This window comes from Mytilus californianus, unplaced genomic scaffold (assembly GCF_021869535.1).
Source record: "Mytilus californianus isolate M0D057914Y unplaced genomic scaffold, xbMytCali1.0.p SCAF_2, whole genome shotgun sequence".
NCBI classification, from domain to species: Eukaryota; Metazoa; Mollusca; class Bivalvia; order Mytilida; family Mytilidae; genus Mytilus; species Mytilus californianus.
Genome location: NW_026262668.1, coordinates 55,044,003 through 55,061,274, shown reverse-complemented (window position 1 = coordinate 55,061,274; position 17,272 = coordinate 55,044,003). Strand labels below are relative to the sequence as shown.

The 17,272-nt window shown below is 31.9% G+C and overlaps 1 protein-coding gene and 1 long non-coding RNA gene across 2 annotated transcripts; one reads left to right on the top strand and one right to left on the bottom strand.

The window, feature by feature from the left end:
• The first annotated feature begins 8,951 nt into the window (after positions 1-8,951).
• LOC127730057 (E3 ubiquitin-protein ligase TRIM71-like) lies at positions 8,952-10,735 on the top strand. The gene has a single exon (XM_052238108.1). It carries the CDS (start codon positions 8,988-8,990, stop codon positions 10,530-10,532), a length of 1,545 nt encoding a protein of 514 aa, XP_052094068.1. The 5' UTR covers positions 8,952-8,987; the 3' UTR covers positions 10,533-10,735.
• Positions 10,736-13,286: 2,551 nt separating this feature from the next.
• Positions 13,287-14,766, bottom strand: LOC127730066 (uncharacterized). The gene is made up of 2 exons (XR_007994954.1): positions 14,341-14,766; positions 13,287-13,744 (listed from the first exon to the last, which is right to left on the bottom strand). It is a non-coding gene; the product is annotated as an uncharacterized LOC127730066 (long non-coding RNA).
• Positions 14,767-17,272: the final 2,506 nt, after the last annotated feature.

Here is a 17,272-nt window from a genome sequence, read left to right as displayed (position 1 = left end):
TTACCACAAAACACAGATCAAGTTTGAATTTTGGTGGCGTCACTTTTACTGTTCTAGAGTTATGCCCCTTTACAAATGGAAAAATTGCTAAATGGAAAAATTGCTAAATTTTTCATTTTTATGCCCCCGCCGTAGCGGTGGGGGCATTAAGTTTTACCCTTGTCTGTCTGTACGTACGTACGTCCCAAAATTGGTTTCCGTTCTCTAACTTGAGTTTGCCCCCAACCAAATGTTATGAAATTTATATACAATGCTTATTTCCACTAAACACAGATCAAGTTTGAATTTAATGGCGTCACTTTAACCGTTTTAGAGTTATGCCCCTTTATAAATGGAAAAATTGCCAAATTTTTAGTTTCCGTTCTCTAACTTAAGTTTGCCTCAACCAAATGTTATGAAACTTATACACAATGCTTATTACCACAAAACACAGATCAAGTTTGAATTTTGGTGGCATCACTTTAACCGTTCTAGAGTTATGCCCCTTTATAAATGGAAAATTTGCAAAATTTTTATTTTCTTCTAAATATCAAGTAATTTTTAAAATTGGAGTTATCTTCCTTTGTCCATGATTATAGTTGAATCAACTACAATCAATGCTTTATACAATGCAATGTTTAATTTTGACTTCCACTGATAAAAGTTGAATTTGGGTAGTGTCACTTTAACCATTATTGAGTTATGCCCCTTTATAAATCGAAAGATTGCAAAATTTTTAGTTTCCATTCTGTAACTTAAATTTGCCCCAACCAAACATTATAAAACCTATACACATTATTCATTACCACAAAACTAAGATCAAGTACAAATTTTTTGTTTCCGTTTTTCTAACTTTATTTTGCCCCAACCAAATGTTATGAAACTTATACACAATGCTTATTCCTACATAATACAGATTAAGTACGAAATTTGGTGGCGACACTTTTACCATTCTTGAGTTATGTCCCTTTATAAACATAAAAATTGCTGAATTTTGGTTTCAGTTCTCTAACTTTAGTTTGTCTCAACCAAATGTTATAAAACTTATACACAACCGTTATAGAGTTATGCGTGTTTACAAATTGAAAAATTGCTGAATTTTTAGTTTCTGTTCTCTACTTAATTTAGCCTCAACCAAATGTTACGAGACTTACACACAATACTTATTACCACAAAACTCAGATCAAGTTCAAATTTGGGTAGCGTCACTTTTATCGTTCTTCAGTTATATCCCTTTAATAACTATATGATATGCAAGCGGGGGCATCATCTGTGTCCACATGTGCACACTATCCACATTTATTTTTCTAAAAATATCAATGATGTCATTGTTCAAGTAATTTTTAAAATTGGAGTTATCTTCCTTTGTCCATGATTATAGTTGAATCAACTACAATCAATGCTTTATACAATGCAATGTTTAATTTTGCCTTCCACTGATAAAACACAGATCAAGTTGAATTTGGGTAGTGTCACTTTAAACATTATTGAGTTATGGTCCTTTATAAATTGAAAAATTTCAAAATTTTTAGTTTCCGTTCTGTAACTTAAGTTTGCCCCAACCAAACATGAAACCTATACACAATACTTATTACCACAAAACTAAGATCAAGTACAAATTTGGGTACCGTCACTTTTATTGTTCTTGAGTTATGTCCCTTTATAATGTTGTATGCAATTGGTGGTATCATCTGTGTCCATGGGGACACATTCTCCATTTATTTTAGTTCTCAATTGATTTCATTTTCCACCTCAAAATTATTTTAAAAAATCCACTGTTGAGGTTGTCCTTCAAGTGTGATCATTCAAACTGACATGTGATATGGAACAACTTTTGTACAAGACACATGCATTCAAAATAAGAATCCTCTCTCTATTTTGTAAGAATTGTGACTTTGGTTTGAAAGGGTGATGTTGGTTTTCTCATTTGCCTTCTGAACTTGGAAACATGTACATTTAAAATCAATTGATTTTTTTCCAAGGTAAAAATTTATAATATAATTCAAAATTTGCATGAAATAAATATCATTCTTAATTTCCTGTATATGAAATCCAAGGAATTTATATTCTTAGAGACCAGTTTCCATTCAAACAGATGATGTAGACAACCTGCAGCTGAGGATCATGTAATACTCGAAGACAATCAAAGCAATAGTTTTTTGTCTGGCTTACAATGAATTTCAAGAAATTTGATTCTTACTGAAGGTAATCTGGTGGCAGCAGAGTAAGATTTTTCCATAAAGCTTCATTTAACAGAAGCAAGAAGACTTGGATAACCATATGTTATATTCAAAAGTCTTGTAGGATCTGGGATCTGCCAGTTGTCCATAGCCTCTTTTTCAATAAATACGATTTTAGTAAAGGTCAATATATTTGGCATTTAGAATTAATGCAAGGTTTACATGTCTGTCAGACTAATTTGGCTTGACGGTGACCACATTTCGTGATTCATTGACAAAACTTGAGTATTATGTGCTTTAGATACTTTAAAAAGAGGGTGAAGATACCAGGGGGCAATCAAAAGCCATAAGTCAAAGAAAAACTTAATACCATGGCCAATAACAATGACCAACAAGATTGAGCAATACAACCTAATTAAGAACAAGGTAAACTCAGATGACCTAGAAGGGCCAGTAGCTTCTGCTCAACTTGTGACACTCTAATGGGTAAACTTTATTTGGTATTAAGGAATTGTAAGGTGCGCACATTTCTTTGACTGTACTATTTTGACCTTTACCTCATTGTCAATGGTTGAGTAGTCAGCATTTAGTCTTTCATGAATAGGTTAGTTTCATAGCTTTTACAAATGATAGGTGAACTATATTAAAACGATAGATCGACTGGTGTAGGTGTTTTGTGACAATGATTGTGAGGTGTTCACATCCATCTATAAAGGTTGATCAGACATTGACCTCATTTTAGGGCTTCCTTTTCTTGCATAGAATTATAGATGTACAGAAAAGAAAACGGAACAGGAAGAAGCCTTTTGAGGTTTAGTTCAAAGGTCACTGTTGGTAAAACTTGATAAATTATGGAAAAAAAAGGTTTCCTTTAGTTGATTGGAAGATACTGGGGATGGATAAAGCTTATATGGTTAATAGGTCAAAGGTCAGTGTCACTTAAAATAGATTTGTTTATGGAAAATGATTTTTACTAAAACAATGTGTAGTTCCAGCTTTCTACTGGTTTTTAAAGAGTAACTGAGTTCATGTTCGTCTGATGGGCTTCATCTGACTTGACATCATTTTTACTATTCAGTGGCAATCATTTAGCAGTTACCTTATGTATAAGGTAAACTATATAGGATGTCAAGAATGATTGTTAGGTGTACATGTACATAGAGGACAGGATTCATCTTTTTTTTTACCTCATTTTCATAGTTTAGTTGTAACTTTTCCGTCATTCAGTCAGTTTCACAGATCCTATAAGTAAAAGGCAAATTATGGTGTTTAGAATCATTGTATGTTGAAAATGTCTTATGAGATGGGTCATTTGACTGTGACTTCAATTTCATCGCTCAGTAATAATGTTAAGTATTGTGGTAAAAACAGCCGATTATACGGTATTGGTTTTTCTCATTGTTTTGAGGCCGTACGGTTGCTTATAATTGCTTACATCCACTTCATTTGAACTTAGGGGGGATAGTTGTCTAATTGGCAATCATACAACATCTCCTCATTGTTATACTATAGATTTGAAGTTAAAATTTTATACAGTTTACCGTATTTGTTGTATAAAATGACTAATGTGTACATGTTCATCTGACCATGACATCACTTACATGTAATATTAATGGTTTAAACTTTTGAAAAAGACTTCAACATAACTTTTTAATAAATCAGGCGATACACTCGGGAATGTTTAGTTTACTCGAAATGCCATTTGACAGTCCGTGGATATAACTAAAACAGACCTAAAGTTCACACTTGAGCGACTTAAAAAGAAATCAGTATCTATCTACACGCTTGGCCTGTAAGTTGACCCTTAATAACGCAAACAGTGCATTTAGGGACATATATTTAAGTCACCACTGACCATTTTAACATGGCATATTAGCTTCTGTTATATATTTAGTTTAATTTTAAGTTCACATTTTGGATATAATATTACTTTAATGTAATGTAATTTTAAATCATTTTCATGCTCCACTGATGTAAGTTCAAGTATATATACACCCAAGTTGGTATATATTAGATAAATTATATTACATAGATATAGGAAGATGTGGTATGAGTGCCAATGAGACAACTCTCCATCCAAGTTACAATTTATAAAAGTAAACCATGATAGGTCAAGGTACGGCCTTCAACACGGAGCATTGGCTCACACCGAACAGCAAGCTATAAAGGGCCCCCAAAAAAATTACTAGTGTAAAACCATTCAAACGGAAAAACCAACGGTCTAATTTATGTAAAAACGAGAAACGAGAAACACGTATGAACTACATAAACAGACGACAACTACTGTAAACAGATTCCTGACTTAGGACAGGTGCAAACATTTGCAGCGGGATTAAACGTTTTAATGGTACCAAACCTTCTCCCTTTTCTGAAACAATAGTACAACATCACAACAAAGAAAAACACACTATAAAATATCAATTGGAAGGCTTAACTCAATCAAAAAACGTAAATTAACACACAATGAACGAATAAATTTGACCTGTGACACCTGAATGCAAATACACAGCTAATAAAAAATTACAAGGGATAAATAATTAATGTCAAAAGTAAATGAACAGGTTGAAACAAAGTTAAAGTATGATATCACTGTGAAATTTCAAACAATTTTTAGAATATCATCACTTTTGAAGAAACCTGCATCATATTATACACAGATAAATGAAAATAATTTTGTTGTTAAGTATACTTCTTTTTCTGTGTGTATAAAATCTTCCGTTTAGGAATACCAAGAAATTTCTTTAGTATCAATAAAACTAATCTAAAACTTGGTACATATGGGGTGAATATCAACAATAAAAATATACAATTAGTGCTAGATAAAACTTCCTGTACAGGTCCAAGAACAGCATCTAAGGAAAAATGAAATAATTTTGATGTTCATAGTACGAAGAAGTGAAAATTTGTAGTAAATTAAATACCAAATAATCAAAGCTGGTATATAGACAAGATCCATGTTAACATTAAATACCAAAAAAAAGCATTACAAATAGTATCAACAGGTCAAATTAAAAAGAAAGTACGATTTGAGAGTACTCGCAGTTACTGACAGCTAGTTAAAAGCCAAAACAATTAATAATAAAAAATCATGCATCAGAGACTAAAATCAACTAAAATACATCCCAGGGATTTAGTATTTTAACGTCATGAACAGTCAAAGAAGACATGACTTGTGCAATGCCAAAAAAAAATGTATCGACAGGTAGTAGGATAGTTAGGAGTGACTTCTTTATAGATAAAAATGAACGTGTGTGTCTCTATACATCCCGTTTGAAAAGAAAATACAAATTTAGTTATGTTTTAATTTGCTAATGACAAAATCGATATTAGTGCCAATGTAAACTATATTCAGAGATCTAATTACAACATTGGTACGATAACCCTTACTAATAAGTTTGTTTAAAGGTTCGATGAGTTACACGGATCACATAATGATTTCCGCGCTTTAAGTACAATATTACCATAAAATTTAGGATGTGAAATACCTTTTTTAATAAGTTTTCTACAGGTACAGCCAAATTTACTAATCAAATCTTTGTATCTATGAAAGTATTTAGTAAAAGTTTTAAGTAGTTGATGGTAACGAAATCCCTGACTTAATAATTTACCAGTGATGCATTGATTACGTTCGTTAAAATCTATGACATCACTACACACACGGGCATACCGAACGAGTTGGGATATATAAACACCGTATGATGGAGCCAAAGGCACATCGCCGTCTAAAAAAGGAAAATTAACAACAGGGAATGAAAAATCGTCTCTTTTGTCGTAAATTTTAGTAACGAGTTTCCCTTTAGAAATTGAAATGTCTAAATCTAGAAAAGGACAACTGCTGCTGTTTATGTTAGATTTAGTTAAAGTAAGTTCTTTTGGGTAAATTTCGGTAGTATATTTAGAGAACTCTGGATTATTTAACGAAAAAATATCATCCAGATAACGGTAGGTATTGTTGAATGTATCAACCAAATGTAACAATGATGTGTCTCTACTGAGTTTGGTCATAAACTGAGATTCATAGCAATACATGCAGGACACTTTAGCGGTTTGTTTAGCACCTAATCTACTTTTCATTAATCACTTGAACAGAAAATGACCTATTTTATTTCCATAAGGTATGGTATGGGTCATCTTAACTGGGAGATAATTGCTATTTTGTTTTTCTTTGTTGACATATTTGTTTGTTTTTATAGTGATTAAGATTATAACACAATTTTGACGGCTGTTCCCATATTTTTGACATTTTTGTCTCCCGCGTAACGCATTGCGGGGGACATGGAAATACCGGCCATCCGTCCGTCTATGTGTCCGTCCGTCCGGTCTTGCTAGCACTCACACGTGTATAATTCTTGCCAGATTTGTAAATGAAACTATATAATAGGTTTATATCAGCAATGTCTTTGACGAGTTCGAAAATCAGTGCCGATCAATTATTTTTAAAAGAGTTATGCCCTTGGGCACATTAATTTTATGGAAAATTGTATCGTTAGCGCTCTCATGTGTACAATTATTTTTTATGAAATTTATATCATATGTTTATATTAGCAATGTTTTGGACAAGTTCGAAAATAAGTGCAGATCAATTATTTTTAAAAGAGTTATTCCCCTTGGAAACATTAATTATATTGAAAATTGCATCGTTAGCGCTCTCGTTTGTACAATTCTTGCTAGATTTTTATGAAACTTATATCATAGGTTTTGTATCAGCAATGTCTTGGACTATTTCGAAAATCAGTGCCGATCAATTATTTTTAAAAAAAGTTATGGCCCTTAGAAACATAAATTTTATGGAAAATTGCATCGTTAACGCTCTCATATGTACAATTCTTGCCAGAATTTTATGAAACTTTAAATCATGGGTTTATAATAGCAATGTCTTAGTAGAATTTGAAAATCAGTGCCGATCAATAATTTTTAAAAGAGTTATGCCCCTTGGAAACATTAATTATATGGAAAATTGCCTTATGAGCGCTCTAATGTGAACAATTCTTGCCAGATTTTTATTAAATTTATATTGTAGGTTTATATCATCAATGTTCATGAAGAGTTCAAAAATCAGTGCCGATCAATTATTTTTAAAAGAGTTATGCCCTTGAAAATATTGATTATTTCGAAAATTGCAATGTTTTCGCTCTCATGTGTTCAATTCTTGCAAGAATTTTCTGAAACTTAAATCATAGGTTTATATCAGCAATGTCTTTGACACTTTCGAGAAACGAGAAACACTTATAAACCACATCAACAAAAGACAACCACTGAACAACAGACTCCTGACTAATGACATAACACACTTTTTCTGTTTAAAGAGATGGACCATATATTTCCAGTTCATAGAACTACATCATAAGACTAAAACTCAAGTTGACCAGAGATATTTTTTGCTTTCCTGTTTCGGTTTATGTCGTTTTTATATGCTTTCAAAGATTTTGTATTTTTGGCTTCTTAACTTCTGTTCTAAAGCTTACCCGATGAAGGTTATTGTTATTGTTTGCACGCTTATCAAATCATACGGATTGTGTTAATAGTTTTACCTTTCAGTTCATCAAAATTGAAGACAACACTGCACTATACAAATAGAAACTAAACAATACTGTAAAAGAACCCATATTGCTAAAATGTAAGGCTCATATTTATTCGTAACCTATTCATCCCTTTCATGACCTGTTATTTTTTTTGAATCAACGTGTGGTGCGTTTGGTCTCAATTTTTCATTGGTTATATTCAATTATGCCGTCAAATGTTCTTCCATCCTGTAAATTTGTTATTGTGACGTCATGAAAAAAATGCGACCATGCTTGATGACATCACATAGAAAGAACACATTTTTTAAAGATCATGAGCAAAGAAAGATTAAGGTTGTTTCCCTATCGTCTAAAAATCAATGAATAAACAGTATCAACCATCAAATCTCGTGCAATATGACATTTCTTCCCTCTCGCCAGTTGAATTTTAACTTTAAAAACGATCGGCAAGTGAATTTTAATATCTAACTTTTTCGGGTGGAGAAATATCGTATCACATTCGATAAAGTGCTAGAGCCTATATATACCCGAGTTATGACTATAGTAAAATTGAATTTAAACGAAAGGACAATGAGTTAACTGAAGATCTAACAACTGTTATTTTCTACATAAGAACATGCCTGTACCAAGTCAGGAATATGACAGTTGTTATCCATTCGTTTGATGTGTTTCAGCTTTTGATTTTGCCATTTGATTAGGGACTTTCCTTTTTGAATTTTCCTCGAAGTTCAGTATTTTTGTGATTTTACTTTTTTTTGAAGCATTTCATTTTTCCTCCTCCAATAACAGTTATCAATATAGTTCTCGAACGTACATAATACATTTTCTAATCGAACAACAAAAAGTGCAATTGAATACACAAATACAAAAATGGACTTTTATGCCTTAGGTCAGAAGTTTTACAATGATTTTGGTAGACACATACTCTATTGATAAAATAGAAATAAATGTCCAATAAAATTGAGAATGGAAACTGTTTTCCGATATATGCTTTTCTACAAAAATACTTTCACACGGCCAACCGACCAATCTCATATGTAGCAACAGGCAAACCCAAATTAACGGACTGCGGAATCGATAAACGAAAAGGCTTGACAAGGTGTGACAGCAAAGTTAAAATAATGGAACATTACATATGGTTTCAACGTTACAAAAGTAATTAACGCGAAAGGATCAACGATTTCCACACTTTAACCCTATTCAAGAAAATCATTCGAATGAATGCTTTGCTATTAACAAAAACTCGGTTTAACTTGTTATTGATCTCTGAACGTGTTTGATATTTTCCTTCACCGTAAATTAAAAAATGGAGAATATTTTTGAGAAAATCGAAGAAAAATATACTTTAGAAAAGAAAGAAATTGAGTTAAACTGTAGTGAGCATCCAAGAGAAATAGTGATAGCATTTTGTGATACCTGTCAGAAGGCAGTTTGTTTTGATTGCTCTAGAGAATCACACAGAGACCACAAATGTTTCAAAATAGAAAATAAAGCCGTTGATGCGAGACAAAACATTCCTAAATTATGCACTCAGATTGAAAATAAAAAGTTGCCCACTTTGGTGACAACGTTGGATAAGATTAAAAGCTGTAAATCACAAGTATCAAAAACGGATGACGTTATACAGAAAATACATAAAAGAGCAAATGAGCTCATGGCAATTATCATGGAAGAGCGCGATTCGCTTATAGATCAGTGTAAGCAGTCCTCTATTTCACAAGAAAAATACTTTCAGATTGAAGACAGTATTGTTCGTAGATACATAGATTTGTATAACATAAGTCTACAGGAAGCCTCCGAAGTCGTCAAGAGTACTAATAATATTGAACTAGTTCTTTTCGAGAGTAAGCTGAAATGTCAGATAAGAGATTTTAAACCGAGAGCTGTACGACCTTCGTCTACACCTAAATTTAAATTAGGGAAATCCGATAGAGAAGTAATAAAAAACATGATTGGTCTAGTGACCTGTGATGACAATTTTGCCGACATGACATCCTTAGCAGGTGGATTAGTCGGAATACAAGTTAAGCTGGTATCCTCAGTAAGGTACAGTTGTTTAAATGTTGCTTCGTTTTGTTTCCAAGACAATGAACTGGCATGGATCAATCCAGCAGAGTCAACGATTGGTGGAGTCATAGATAGCAAAGGAACGGAACATAAGAGATTTGATTTCGGAGCTGAAGTGTCTGATTTTACTATTACCGATAAAAATGTTATATTAGGAACGGACACAAAAAATAAGCGTATAGTAAGAGTTACAAATAATGGGATACTGAAAGAAGTTCTCAACACTGCCCCATTACAACCACATGGAATTCACGCTTGTAGGAATGGAGACTTACTGGTTACACAGATGTATAAAGCTGATCCCAAATCTGTTGATAGTAAGCGTCTGGTACATCGTCTAGGCAAAGACTATATCGTTAAACTTACAATACAATTTACGGCCTCATTTTTCAATAAGAAACACATCCTTAACCATCCGAGACGAGTGACAGAGAACAGTAATGGAGATATAATAGTTGTCGATTTATCTACAGAGACGTCGGGAAAGATACTCGCATTTGATTTTGTAGGAAAATTGCGTTTTACATATGAAGGTAACCCAAGGAGATCAAAGTTTTTACCCTTTGATGTTTGTTGTGATTCTGATTTACGAATTTTTGTTTCGGATTTTTACAATCATGAAATTAACGTTCTAGGTTGTGACGGTCAGTTTATTCAGGAAATTCCAACAAATATGGAAGGATTACTTAATCCTATTGCTATTGCCTATGACAAGAAAGACAAACTTTGGATCGGAGGGAAAGGTGGGAAAATCTTGATATACGTGACACATAAGACAATTTAATTTGAAATGCCAGATTTCCATTCTGATGATGACGTTAGAAAACTTAGTCAAATTTATAGTGACATGAAAGATTGTTAAGAAATTGATTACCAATACTTTTATGTTTTGTGTTTTAAATCTTTATTTTTTTCAAGTTGCATTTCAGCTCGACTTATATTTAAATGCTGGCTTAATAATCTAACTTTTTATTTGTGTTTATCAAATGTTTATATAAAGCCAACTTGGAGCAAATCGGCTATTGGTACTTTACGGAACGAAACGAAACGGAACGGAACGGAATTTCATTTAAGGTATCCATAGGGGGTGTCTATAAAAATTTCGAAAAATCTTTGAAACAATACAAACTTTAAATTTCTCTGTTTACGGTTTTTAATATACAGATAACACAATGTAAAATGTGTGATAATGTATAACATCGGGAAATATCCTGTAGATGTACATTCATGTCCTGATAAATATTCATGAATTTCACGCATTGGCAGGTCAGAGAAAAAAGTCTTCTACCTTCCATTCATTATGATATCTAAGAAGACAAGATCTCCCGTCGTCCTTTCCGACGATGATTAGAAACATTGATTCTGAATTTAACTTTTTAAATTTGTTATTCCGTTCCGTTCCGCAAAGTACCAATTGCTCTGAAGAATTGGTATTTAACGGAATCGAACGGAAACAGATTTCTATAATATAATATAGCAGTATGATAAAATAAACATTGTCCTACACCTCTTTTTTTTAAATGAGTGGTAAGTGTTTTAGATATGCATTCAATAACCGAATCAGATTCAACTTCATCAGTGTTTCTAATCATCGTTGGAACGGGCGATGGAAAGCCCTCTTTTAAAATATAATTACTAATGGAAGGAGAAAGAATTTTTATCTAACCTTCATTTGTGTTAAATTCATAATTATTGATCACGTCGAGAATGCTATCTTTTAAACACTTACCACTCATGTCAAAATAGATGTATCAGACAATTTGTTTTTATCATACTGCTCTGATTATATTAGATGTTCGTTTTCGTTCGATTCCGTTAAATACCAATTCCTCATAACAATTAGTACTTTGCGGAACGGAACGGAATGACAAAATTAAAAAATTAAATTCAGAATCAATGTTTTTAATCATCGTCGGAAAAGACGACGGGAGATCTTGTCTTTATAAATATAATTACGAATGAGTAATTAAAAAATATTACTCCTTTCATTCGTAACTATATCTAAGAAGACAAGACCCCCAGTCGTCCTTTCCGAAGATGATTAGGAACATTGATTCTGATTTTTGGTTATTTTTGGTTATTGAATGCATTTCTAGAACACTTACCACTCATTTAAAAAAAGATAGTTGCAAGATAATTTTTGTTTTATCATACTGTTAAAAATGGCGTTAAAACACCAACAATCAATCAATCATGTATTCAGTACCAACAGATTATAATACACAACATGTACAAACTAATAGAAGAATTTTCGAGCAAATCATTTCAAATTTGATATAACATACTGCTTTTATTGTACTATGATAGATGTTCCATTCGATTCCGTTAAATATCAATTCCTCTTAGCAAATGGTACTTTGCGGAACGGAACGGAACGGATAATAAATTTAAGATGTTTATATCAGAATCAATGTTTCTAATCATCGTCGGAAAAGACGACCTGAGGTCTGTCTTCTAAAATATCATAATCGGAATGAAAGGAGTAAGACTTTTTCTCTGACCTGCCAATGCGTCAAATTCATGATAATTTACAGGACATGAATGTACATCTACAGGATATTTCCTGGTGTTAATACATAATTACACATCTTACATATGAAGATGAGATTTAGTATTCAATTGTGTTATCTGTATATTGAAAACCGTAAAGTTAATTTTGTTTTAAAGATTTTTCTAAATTTTTATAGATGCCCCTATGGATACCTTAAATGAAATTCCGTTCCGTTTTCGTTCCGTTCCGTAAAGTACCAATAGCTGAGCAAATACTCAAATTACATTTGTGAATGGTACCTCAACGTGATACTATACGCAGACCAGTTACTTTTGCATTCGTGACACCAAAAATTTTTTCCCTCACCATTTGCATTACTTTAGATGTAAGTATCGTGTCCACTGCTATTTATATCATTCTACCCTTTTCATGGTATTTGTATCCAAAAATACAAGTCATCTTATCGCCAAAGACTCTTTTAAGTGTTATTTGCTAACTTTGTATATAACTTAACATTCTCAACCTCTCAATGCCTCTCACGTTCTGAATAAAAGAAGTTGGGTGTGCAACGACAATGAATCACAGCTACACAACAATATAAGCAAACGACGAAGCACTTCATCTGCAACAGACTTATGAATAGATTTATGTAACGGATTCGTCCTCATTGTTTGGCAGTTTGTGTCTCCTCCCTCTTTTCACCGTTTCATCAACAGTTCGACCTCCGTGAAACAGCATTGGATACTTATTGAAATTTTCAAATATGTTTCTTTTTATTAATACAAGTTATCAGACTTAGGTATTTGGTACTTCAACACAATTTTTATAGACAGTAACTTGAGCAAAGATAAAAATAATGTTAGGTCCCATCTGAAACTCAGTCGCTTTTGCATTAATTTTTGTGTAGTGTAAATACGGAATTTCCTTATTCTTAACCTACCTTTATATATTTGTTGATGATTGTATTATGTTCTTTTAATCTATATATATAATTATATTCAGTGGATTAGTTAACCTGGTCAAGTTTCTAGAGACTCAGAGTCTCTCTTTTTCTGTGTAATGTCCGCCATGTTTACCTGCGTCGCTTACCATAAACCAGTCTAAGTGCACTATCGTGAACGGCGGTATTACGTAGAAATAGAATCTTTTGAGTCGCTTTTGACGTCATTATGAAGTCTTTCGAGTCTCTTTCATTGTATATAAAATGAATTCTTATTGAAAGCGTTAGTTGTGATCGGTCTACATGCCACAAGGTTGCTTATAATCAAAAGCCTAAATATTAAAATCCTTTCGTAACTGTAGCTAACAGTTTGAGCTTACACTTTAAAGGTTAGGACATATTTTCTCAGAGTTTTATTTATATAAAGCATAGTTTTATAAGTATTTATATTTAAAAGAGACTCTAAAGATTAGACGTACAAATCATATACTGAAAAGTACACCAAAAGTCGGAAAGATAAAATATTTCCTATTTCTTACAGAGACTCAACGACGCAGACTCGAGTCTTAAAGTAGATCATAAGTATATACTTTTTGAGATAGAATTTTCTTATACTTTGCCAAAAGGAAGATTTTACTATGCTTTTTTCAAAAATATAATAAAAAGTATGGGTCACCGAGCTATTTTCCAAGCTATGAGTCGTTGAAAATTGCCTAAATTTGGTTATATTGTTCATGAAAAAAAACATTTGTGTGCATAAAAAAAAATTTATGAGATAGAATTTTGAAATAAATTGTAAGAAGATAGGTTTTATAATATGTTTTAAAAAAATAAAAAGAAAAAATGGTGTCACTGAACTTGTTTTCTTGCTACAAGTAAAAATAAAAAATTTCCCTATCAGTCCAGTATATATTTTTTACTAAAAGAGTTATCTCCCCTTAAATGGCTTATTTGAAAAAAAATGATTCTAAACACACAAAATTTGATATTTGTTTAAATATTTTGAATAATGGAATAAATCACCAAGTTTTCTTTATATAAATCAACAATCTCACCACTAAATTGCAAATCTGTCTCCAAATTTGCAGATTTGGGCAAATAACTAGACCAATTTTGTACTGAGGTTGTACAATCCAAGATGGCGGTATACCATGAATCTACCTTAAAGTCGCTAATCAAATAAGTATCAACATAGCTTTTCTTCAAAGAAAGTTAAGGTCAAAGTGATTCTTATATAATTCACTTAAAATACCAAAAGTATAGTAATTATTATTGTTATTTTCCAACGATTCTTTACATATTACAAATTTGAATCTCCACAAAAGTACAGTAAAATCAGGCGTCGTAACTTGTACATTTGAAAAGTCGACATAGTTTATATAATTATAGAGATTTCTATAATTCCTTGTGATTAAGATAGTTTTTTTTATTAAATTCATGTGTATATAGTACTTGACCAGAGTTACTCACTAGCTTGCATACAATTAAAATGTTATTCATTGTATGTTGATCTCATGTAAAAAGATAGTTTGACTTAATTGAAATTGTCTGGATTACATATATCTATAATACTTCATTAAATCATTAACTTTACACGAATTGATTATTTTTGTCTACTGAAACAAATCATCTTTAATTATATCACTTGGATTACGGGGTTGAGTTGCCCCAAGGGAGCAGTCATTGATACATATTGAAATAAGAATCAACAGTATAATTAAAAATTTCCAAAAATGAGATGCAACCGCCTGAAAATAACACTAGGAGCCTGTACCGTTCACCTATCAATTTCTCATAAATTGATACAATAAAATGACAATATTTCAAAGAGTTTCCAGAAAAAAAACCGCAAAAAATTGAATAGCATCCTAAAGACTTCAGCGACAATAAATCCTTTCATGACAGGAGTCAACTGAGGATTTCGGCCATTTAATTTATTTGTAGATTATGTCCTGATGATCAATTTTGGCTCTTTCAGAATCCCTCTATCTATTATAGTTTTAAAGATAATAACCTAAATCGAAAATAAATTTAGTGAAAATCGTCATTTAAGGGCAAGAACTCCTATAGAAAGTCGTATGACAGTTTTGGTCTGAATAAATGGTAGATAGATCTTGACATTCGGAACATTTTTGCTCTACTATATTTCTGTATCTATAAAGATTTACGAGACAATACATAATACTTGAATTTTACATCTCCGTTCTATTTTTAGCCTTGGGACCCATGATTCTTGGTAGGCGGGATAATTGAACACATTTTGTAAACTAGATACTAAGGATGATCGTGGCCAAGTTGGTTCTATTTGGTCCAGTTGTTTCAGAGGAGAAGATTTTTCTAAAAGTTAATGGATGACAACAGACGACGGACGCTTAATGATAGGAAATTTAATGGCCATGTGAGCTAAAATTGTAAAAACAAAAGAACCATTCAGTATTGTATGGCAATGCATTGAAGACAAATTTTATGTATATAGTAGGAGTTATACAGGCCTAGTTGTATCATTTAACTCAATGTCATAAACAATTATATAACTACATTATTCCGTTTACTAAATAGGACATTAATTAAAATTGAACGTCCATCCCCAGCAATTCCTCCTGGACATGGCTGTGTTTCATCAGCAATAAGGACAGCCGTTTGTGAACAAGGTCCATCAGGTACCACCTTACAATTATCAGGTTTTCTATTGATACGTGTGCCGATACTGAAACAGAGATGAAACTTTATAATGTGAATAAACCCATCATAGCTACCAGGTTTAAATTTTGTACGCCAGACGCGCGATTTGTTTACAAAAGACTCATTAGTGACGATCGAATCAAAAAAAAAAAAAAGAAAAAAAAAAAAAAAAGAAAAGCAAAATAAAGTACAAAGTGAAAGACCATTGAGGACCCAGTGAAAGGATAATGATTTGATTTTATCCGTTATTGAACATTGTTGTCTATAACTGCTTACAACTAATTCTTTTGAAATCAGGTGGATAGTTGCCTCATTGGTAATCATTCCACACATATAAATGTATACTTAAATAGTTTAAGTCTATCATTTAAGTTTTGATTCTTTTTGAAAAATACCGCAAAATGGAATACTTGCGAACCAATTGACAGTACCAAATTTCGAGAAAAAAAGTACACCAGAACAAAGTGCATAAAAAGTAAATTAATGATATACAGTAGTCGAAATGAAACCGATATGACAAACAGAAAAACAACTTACGAGCAGCAACTCAGGAATCCTTTCGTACAGCTGCAGTCAAGACATTCTTCGGTAGATTTATAATTTGTTCCATTCTTTATTATTCTTCCTTGGTAGACACAATCTAAAGAAAACGAAAGATTGACTGTTAAAATTACTGTAACAATCATTTTAAGTAAACTATTCCCCTTATCTGATTGATAATATCTCATTTCTTTTTGAAAGTATTTGTTAAGATACCAGACTTATAACTTTGTACACCAGACGCACGGTTCGTCTACATAAGATTCGTCAAATTATACTGAAATCAAACCAGTTGGAAGGCCTAACTAGCTCAATAACAAAGTTGAAGTTTCTTGAAAAAACATAAATGTTTCAGAAAGTTGTGCCAAATCTTTGCCTGGTTGTAAAAATGTTAGTTTCGAAATTTTAATATTTTATGAACCGTAAATTAACATGAAATAATACATCAATGATATGGCATGTCAGAACAATACCGCTTTCTATAAAGTTAATGCAAACAAATCTACCAAATGACATGTATAAACCATATTCAACAATTAAAACACCCTAATACTATCAGAAAAAAAAATTTAATATTTTAATATTAGTTTTTTCTAATTAAATTAATTCCTTTCACTGTTTTCAAGCTGCACATATAAAACTATAAATCGTTTAATCACTATGATTACACAGAAGCAATACATTTAATTCATTGAATTTTTCAGTGATCAGATTACTCGAAAACTTAGAAATTGGTTGATTTTGTATTATTGAAAGATGCTTACAACTACCTCTAAACACTATGAAAATTATAAATGTGCATTTTTATTCCATATTTATTTATAAATACAAAGAAAAGATAAACATTTAAATAAAAGAAATTAGCGTATTA

What these genes read in the sequence shown, in the direction of transcription:
- LOC127730057 (XM_052238108.1), top strand. Translation starts at nt 8,988, where the DNA reads ATGGAGAATATTTTTGAGAAAATCGAAGAAAAATATACTTTAGAAAAG.